Genomic DNA, 8878 nt, shown 5'->3' with positions numbered 1-8878 from the left:
GGTTTATTAAATGCTTCAAAATATTTGTAGCAAGACTTTGACTACAGTGTTTATTGTGCGGAACCCCTAAGCAACAAATTTAGTGTTAGCCAATAGCCGATGGAGATTGTTGTCATGATTTCATTTTTAAGGTGCATTCACATGCAATCGTCAAGTAATCAACGAGGTGATTTTTACAGTGATATAAAAAATATTTTTATTGGGTCATCTAAAAAGTATCCGCAGTACTTTGTCACAGATATATGACCATCAACACACATCTAGTGACAAAAAACCGCGGATACTTTTTAGATGACCCAATATATCACTGCCTTATCGCCCAGCTGATTGGTTGCTGCTTCCGCTGCTTGATGTTTGCACGCTTGCATGTGAATGCATTTTTACATTATGATTTTGTAGTGTGGTTGGTGATGTTTCGCCAACTTGCCAAGCATGTTGCCGGCTTTTTTTAGAACAGGTGAAAAGTATTAATTTTATCTAATATAATTTTCATATTCGTGAAGAACAAGACAAACGAAAAGAATGGAGGTATGTAAATGTGGCGCTTCGTTTTTCAACTCGTATGTGTGTGTGTGTGTGTGTTTGTGTGTGTGTATGGTGTATATATATTCATACATTTTATATGATCTATAAAAAACAAATTCATTCAACAATTATTTAAAAAAAGAAAGAGATAAAAAAATAAGAACATCATTTCCATTCAAATTTTATTTTTCAGAGTTGTAATATATACATATATATATATATATAATATATATATTGAAAATAGTGTTCTTATTTTTTTATCTCTTTTTTTAAATAATTGTTTAATGAATTTGTTTTTTATACATCATATATAAAATGTATGAATTATAAAAAGATCATTGATGATGCATGTACTGTGTATCTACAGTGTTACTTAAAATTTTTTACTTTTGTCCTCACGTGTTAGAGATTTGCAAATAACTATTACTAATTATTAAATTATTGTTAATCTTACATATTATCAGGATAAATGGAAATTAGTAGCTGCATTTCTTCGGAACAAAGGTTTAGTAAATCAACACATAGATTCTTACAATTATTTCATTAATGAAGAAATCAAAAACATTGTTAAAGCAAATGAAAAGGTTCAAAGCGATGAAGATCCACATTTTTATTTGAAGTAAGAGCATTATCATGTACTTTCGAAAGATACAATTGTAGAAACATTGCAGACTCTTAACAGATTTTTTTCTCATATTCCAGATACTTAAATATAAAAGTAGGCTTGCCTGAAGTTCAGGAATCATCCAACTCTATTAGGACTATACCAACTACACCACACGAATGTCGCTTAAGAGATTTAAATTATTCTGCCTCAATTATAGTAGATGTTGAATATATAAGAAGTAATCAGCGGATAATAAGGCATAATATGGTTATTGGAAAGTAAGAACAATAAATATAAAATATTAGGTGTAGTAAAAAAAAATCCATTATTTTTCCAATAGATGGCTTTAGTAATCTGTATCTCGTCTACACGTGATACAGATTACTAAAGCCATCTATTGGAAAAATAATGGATTTCTTTTTACTACACCTAATATATAATAATAAATATGTAAAGTATTAAGATATAATATTATATAATTGTAAATGTTTACAGGATGCCAATAATGTTGCGCAGTTCTAACTGTGTGTTAACTAAAAAGTCTGAATCCGAGTTAGCCAAAATGAACGAATGTCTATATGATTCTGGTGGTTATTTCATCATAAATGGCCAAGAAAAAGTTATATTAATACAAGAACAAATGGTTAGGAATAGAATTATTTTAGAAGAAGATAGTAAAAATTGTATTGTTGCGGCGTGCAACAGTTTTACTCACGACAAAAAGACTAAAACTAATGTTGTGGGCAAAACTGGAAAATATTACATAAGACACAATATGTTCCAAGATGACATACTGATTACTATTATTTTCAAAGCTATGGGTATCGTAAGCGACTTGGAGATCATGCAAATGGTCGGAACACAAGAAACATATTTAAATAAATTTGCAGCTAGTCTAGAAGATTGCCAAGAATTAGGCATCTTTTCACAAAATCAAGCGTTAAAATACCTCAATAACAAACGAAAACAGATGAGATTCCATGTACCAAAATCTCATGTCACTGATGAGATGAAAGATGTATTAGCAACGAATATATTATCTCATGTACCTGTTGTCGACTTCAATTTCAGACCGAAGGCGTTGTACCTTGCCTTAATGATCAGAAGAGTTATAAATGCACAATCTGATCATAGTCTCATTGATGACAAGGATTATTATGGTAATAAACGTCTAGAACTAGCTGGCTCCCTTCTCGCTCTAATGTTCGAAGATTTGTTTAAAAGATTTAACTGGGAACTCAAGAAAATTGCCAATAAAAATATTCCCAAGACTAAAGCGGCAGCATTTGACATTGTTAATCACATGAGACACGATCTCATTACCAATGGGCTGGTTTTTGCTATATCATCGGGTAATTGGACAATCAAGAGATTTAGAATGGAAAGGCATGGTGTGACTCAGGTACTATCACGACTGTCGTACATTTCGGCACTTGGCATGATGACGCGAGTCCATTCTCAGTTTGAAAAGACCAGGAAAGTCTCTGGTCCACGATCATTACAGGGCTCGCAATGGGGCATGTTGTGCCCGAACGATACACCCGAAGGAGAAGCTTGTGGTTTAGTGAAGAATCTGGCTTTGATGGCTCATATTACTACGGAAGTACCAGAAGAATTAATAATAAAACTGGTGCTTAATCTTGGTGTGGAGAATATTTATACTCTTGCTGGAGAAGAACTAACTAGCGAAGATATATATTCCGTTTTTGTGAACGGTATCATGGTGGGCATCGTGCAGAATCATAAAAGACTGGTACGTCAGTTCAGATTGTTGCGGAGGAGAGGATATATTAACAGTTTCGTATCGATATATACGCAACATCGGCATAAATGCATTCAAATCAGTTCTGATGGCGGGCGATTGTGCAGACCATTAATTATCGTTAAGAATGCAAAATCTCTTGTTAAACCAAAGCACATAGAGAATCTTGAACGAAATATCACATCATTTGAAGACTTCCTTTATGATGGTAAATAATTCAAATTAATTTTATTGCATTTACATAGATATTTTTTTTCTAGCTACGTAATTATTCGTTTGTTATTCATTGCATATTTTGTTATTATTTAGGATTGATAGAATATTTAGATGTGAATGAAGAGAATGATAGTTTAATCGCATGCACGGAATCAGAAATCAATGAAAATACAACGCATCTGGAAATCGCGGAATTCACTATACTGGGAGTGTGTGCAGGATTGATACCATACCCGCATCACAATCAGAGCCCGAGAAATACTTATCAATGCGCTATGGGTAAACAGGCTATGGGGATCATAGGATACAATCAACGTAACCGCATCGACACAGTGATGTACAATCTGGTATATCCGCAAACGCCTATAGTGAAAACTCGAGCAATCGAGTTAATTAATTACGACAAATTACCAGCCGGTGAAAATGCGATTGTCGCTGTAATGTCATACAGTGGATATGATATCGAAGATGCATTGATCTTCAATAAAGCTTCCATTGATAGAGGATACGGAAGATGCTTAGTGTATCGAAATGCAAAATGTATACTCAAAAAATATGCCAATCGAACTCAAGACACAATTATGGGACCAATGCTAGATGGTAATACTAAAAAACCTATAACGAAGCATGAAGTACTTGATGTCGATGGAATTGTTTTACCTGGTGAGATGGTGGAAAACAAAACCGTAAGTATTATCTATTTGAACAATATTAGATATTTCATTACATTGTAATATTATGCTATATATGTAGGTAATGGTAAACAAGTCGGTTCCAACGCCGAGTGAGAATATCGGTCCAGTGAGTTCTGGCACTATACAAACACAAGCAGTGGAATATCGGAACGCAGAAATCCCGTTCAAAGGCATGGTTCCAGCATATGTGGAAAAAGTTATAGTAACTAGTAATGCAGATGATTGCTTTTTAACAAAATTGTTACTAAGGCAAACTCGAAGACCAGAGATCGGTGATAAGTTCAGTAGTCGCCATGGACAGAAGGGAGTTATAGGTATAATTATTTTTCGCGCGCACGATATTTCGTATTATATAAATGCAAGAAAAACGTACTAATCTTCGATAATGTCCATTTAGGTTTAATTGTAGAACAAGAAGATATGCCATTCAATGATCATGGAATATGTCCCGACATAATTATGAACCCGCATGGCTTTCCTTCTAGAATGACTGTTGGTAAGCTAATAGAGCTACTTGCAGGCAAAGCTGGCGTCGTGAATGGAAAATTTCATGATGCAACAGGTATATCTTAAAAGAAAATGACTAATATATTTAATGTTTAATGCTATGTTTAATATTATTATTTTCATTTGATAGCGTTCGGTGGCGCCAAAGTGGAAGATATCCGCGAAGAATTAGCAAAGAATGGTTATAATTATTTAGGTAAAGATTTCTTCTATAATGGCATGACTGGGAAACCACTGATAGGATACATCTACTCTGGACCAGTAAGTTTTTTCTCATGGATAAATAGATTGTCATTTAAATTAATTTTAGATAAGAAATTTATTTTTAAAAAATAGAAAATAAGTAAATATATAATTTAATTTTTTTATATGAATAATAAATACATTGTTAAAAAGCATATATTTTTGTAAGAATTCTATCCATCTTAATTAAAATAGTAATAGAATATGTGTGTGTGTGTGCGTGTGTGTGTGTATGTGTGTATATGTATATATATTTAAAATATTTTTTATTTCTAATGCAGATAAATAGATGAACATATTTGATATTTCTCGTGTAACGTTAAAAATGTGATTTGTAGGTTTATTATCAAAAATTGAAACATATGGTGCAAGATAAAATGCACGCTCGAGCCAGAGGTCCAAGGGTAGTCCTCACACGTCAACCGACAGAAGGACGTTCTAGGGAAGGTGGCTTGCGATTAGGTGAAATGGAGCGAGACTGTCTGATCGGTTACGGAGCTAGCATGTTATTAGTAGAGAGGCTCATGATATCGAGCGATGCTTTTAAGGTTGATGTATGTAATAAATGCGGTTTGATAGGATACAACGGTTGGTGCCAGAGGTGTAAATCCAGCTCTTCCGTTTCTACGATAACAATGCCTTATGCTTGTAAATTATTATTTCAAGAACTGCAGTCCATGAACGTAGTACCTCGTTTATCTTTAAAAGATTATTGTGATTGATTGTATAGCATAAGGAAATATAAATGTAAATAAGAACATAAATAAAAATCACGTTTCAGCAATTTTAAAAGAATTTCAATAAAATACAAGAACAGTTTGGATTTGGTTCAATACATACATAAACACAAAGTTTTTACAATTTTAGATTTATTTAAATCTTTCTAAAGTAAAAATTGTATTTGTTATCTGTCATATAAGAATCTATTGCGGATTATATACATAAATAAGTTGTATATATTTTGGAAGACGTACATTGGTCTTTGGGGTTTGATTATTGGAGAATACATCTCCGCGTGTTATTGTAAATGTCAACAAATGTTTTTTTACATTATAAATAGTTGATAAATGGATTCCCAACACGAGTTACGTTCACAATAAAATCATTCACTACCTTCAATTTTTCTATTAACTTTTTACAAATCGAATACGTGGATTGAGCTCAAACTCAAATTTCATAAACTATGAATCGGCCACTCTTATACTCTCTATATATATGTATGCACACGCATGTTAAGATATATATCTTAATAAATGCTTAATTAATACGCACCTTAACATGTGTTCAATTATTGAGATAAATCTTTCTATAAACTATATGTAATATAGCATCAAAAATTTTAAAAATATTACATATAAGTAACATTTTAAACATTTATTTTAATTATTTTCTATAACTTTAAATGTTATAAGAATTCTGCAAGTAGACGAATTTTTGGATTTTCAATACTGTTTTTACTTTGTATAAGTCGTAATTCGATTTTCTTGGCTGGTTGTGCTTCGGTATCTATATACGCTGCAAATAATTGTTTGTGTTAGGAATAATACTGAAGATTTTTTTCGTATTGTAAAAATATTATTTACCTTTAGAATATTCATATGTATTAAGCAACACGCCATATAGAGAATTAATAGTTTTTTCCATGGTGACTTTCATATCATTTTGTAAGTATACGTGGGCAAGAAATAACGCAGCAAAGAGGTCTCCCGAACCTGTGAAAGTTGCTGGTATTTTAGGAATATCTACCTTTATTAATGTATTATCTGAAATAAAGAAAAATAATGCAAATCTATAATCAATTCAAAGTTCGTTTTATCTTGTAGTGCATGATCAACCTTCTGCCGCGCTCACTACTGCCGTCAGTTTTTCACTAAGATCAGTTGACGATATAACTACAGTTTTTGGTCCATTACGATGTAATTTTTTAATAGCATTCTGCAATTCACTCATATTAGTGATTTTTTCATCTGTAAGTAATCTGAAAAAATGAATAAAAGCAATACATAAGTGATCATCAAGAGAATACACATTAATTTTTAAAAGTTATTAGCAATTTATGCAATTGTAATAATGATCAATAAATGGAAATTAATATCACTATGTTAAATATCACACATACTCTAATTCAAACTGGTTTGGAGTTACTATATCCGCTAATGGTATTATCTCCTCTTTGTAAATTTCTTTCAGTGCTTCTGGGACATACATCTTGCCATTGTCACCCATAACAGGATCGCAAACTAATATGAAAAACGTATAATAAATAAAATTCGTGAAAAAAATTTGATCACATAAAAATTACTGTTAAAAGATAATGTACCATATATAAGATTTGGATTTTTGGCTTTCAAAGTTGTGACTAGTAATGCCACTCTTTTCAAGAAGGAGGCAGAACCGATATATCCAGTTAATAAGTGTGTATAATTGTCTAAGTCATTTTGCACTAAACCATCAACTAGGTCCTCTAAAACAATAATTACATTAGAATTAAACTATAGATATATCTCGTTGCTAAATAAGCATATTTGCGTCATTTATTTCCCATCAAATTTTTACCTAAATCTTTATCATTGAGTACTTGGCCTTTAAATGCTTTGTAACCAGTATGATTAGACAACTGTACAGAATTTATTGCATCGACCTCAAAGCCTAATAACTAATAGAAACAAATTTATCTCTTAATATCAATACATAAATTTTAAACTTAATACATATTATTAATATATAAATTATAAACTTATTAACTACTTAATATATTAGTATTGTTTTAATTCACTCGTGTTTCATCAAGTATATAAAATTATTTGTTCAATTGTTACTTATTCTAAAAATTTTAAAACTAGTCTAGACAATAGCTTAGCGGAAACAAATTAAGCATCAGCAAGAATTATATTTAAATCGGAAAGAATCATAAAAAGATATCAAATTAATTTCTAAATTAATATATAAATGCTAAATATAATAGTAAGATCTGTCATCGTCATTGGAATTTTTTTTTCTCTGATGAAAGCATTTTATCTCTAAATATTCGTATCTTATCTGTAATGTTTTACATGCCTTTACTCCATGCAAAAAAAAATAATGATATTGGATTGTCGTGGGATTTGCAACTGACAATTCATGAATTGGAAGGGAAGGATCGTCGTCGATGGGAATTTGATGAAAAGACAATCATAAAATTCCTCCACAGGAATCACCTGCAACGGAAAAGTAGCGCTCTTATTGCCGACGTAGCCTGACACTACATGACTCTGGATCGAAAGAATACGCGGTGTCTTCGCGGAATGCATAGTTGACCAGCTGATTCGCGCTTCTGACACACTTGCCACAATTCACGTCCGCGACTTGTAACAACCGGCACCTGTTGTCGCGCTATCTCCTTCTTTCGATTGATCTTGATTTCTGCACCGAGATTGACGTAACCAATTGTAATTGTCGTAATTCACAAATACAGGAATTACGACAGGAACTTTGAAAAATTGAAGATGATGAAACCCTCGGACCGAAGCGTTCGAACCAAGAATACGTTCACCCCTGCTGAGTCATTCAAAAAGACTGTTACAGAATATTTTGGACTTTGGAGTCTAGGCTGTTCTATAATCTATACTGTACATATTAAATAACTTCAAGTTAATACTTATGTAGTGTTTACTCAATACAGTGCAGTGATTTGACGACAGCGAGCTCTGACATTTTTTAAATCTATTTTTTTTTAATTACGTTATACATTATACATTTGGTACTTAAAATAAAATAAAATATATATATATATATCTTTTGTATAATTATATCAATAAAATATATTATTAGATTTATAAAAAGTATTTAGAAAAGTAACAGAGTAAAATGACGCGATAATGATGTGTAAATAATAAACAAATAATAATGTAAAATATATTTATTTCTTGATTATTACAATTTTTTAATTATTATATAATATATAATCAGATACTAGAGAAAGAGAGGAAGATAAAAATTACAAAAAGTTCAACTGTAAAAAAACAATCAATTATACAAGTATTTTCTGTTTTCTTATATGTTTTCTTTATATCTTTCTTTTACTCCTTTTGTCTTAAAAAAAAAGTGTTATATTATTATTAAATTTAATTTTGTTATTATTGAAATTATTGAAAAATATTTATATTGATAAATAATATAATTATACATTTAATAAATTTAATGAAATAATATAATAAATACTGATAAATAAAATAGCGCATAATACTATAATAATTTGTTTCATTTTGCAAATATAAAAATATTATAATGGAAATAAACTTCATAAAAATTCTTAATTATTAAGCTTCTTCGCAGCTAAATAAT

The 8878-nt window shown here is 30.9% G+C and overlaps 2 protein-coding genes across 2 annotated transcripts; one reads left to right on the top strand and one right to left on the bottom strand.

Moving 5' to 3' along the window:
- The first annotated feature begins 351 nt into the window (after positions 1 to 351).
- RpIII128 (RNA polymerase III subunit RpIII128) lies at positions 352 to 5339 on the top strand. Its single transcript, XM_011068376.2, has 9 exons — positions 352 to 528; positions 990 to 1144; positions 1228 to 1410; positions 1628 to 3102; positions 3204 to 3796; positions 3864 to 4119; positions 4203 to 4367; positions 4443 to 4573; positions 4894 to 5339. Exons 1-9 carry the CDS (start codon positions 523 to 525, stop codon positions 5275 to 5277), a joined length of 3348 nt encoding a protein of 1115 aa, XP_011066678.1. The 5' UTR covers positions 352 to 522; the 3' UTR covers positions 5278 to 5339.
- A 68-nt stretch (positions 5340 to 5407) lies between these two features.
- On the bottom strand, positions 5408 to 8266 carry Pdxk (pyridoxal kinase). Its single transcript, XM_011068377.2, has 7 exons — positions 7753 to 8266; positions 7112 to 7211; positions 6876 to 7019; positions 6675 to 6795; positions 6391 to 6533; positions 6139 to 6318; positions 5408 to 6070 (listed from the first exon to the last, which is right to left on the bottom strand). Exons 1-7 carry the CDS (start codon positions 7843 to 7845, stop codon positions 5961 to 5963), a joined length of 891 nt encoding a protein of 296 aa, XP_011066679.1. The 5' UTR covers positions 7846 to 8266; the 3' UTR covers positions 5408 to 5960.
- Between the last annotated feature and the right edge of the window lie 612 nt (positions 8267 to 8878).

This window comes from Acromyrmex echinatior, chromosome 9 (assembly GCF_024713525.1).
Source record: "Acromyrmex echinatior isolate Ae372 chromosome 9, ASM2471352v2, whole genome shotgun sequence".
Lineage (NCBI taxonomy): Eukaryota > Metazoa > Arthropoda > Insecta > Hymenoptera > Formicidae > Acromyrmex > Acromyrmex echinatior.
The sequence above is the reverse complement of the archived record's forward strand: the minus strand, read 5'-3'. Positions and strand labels throughout refer to the sequence as shown.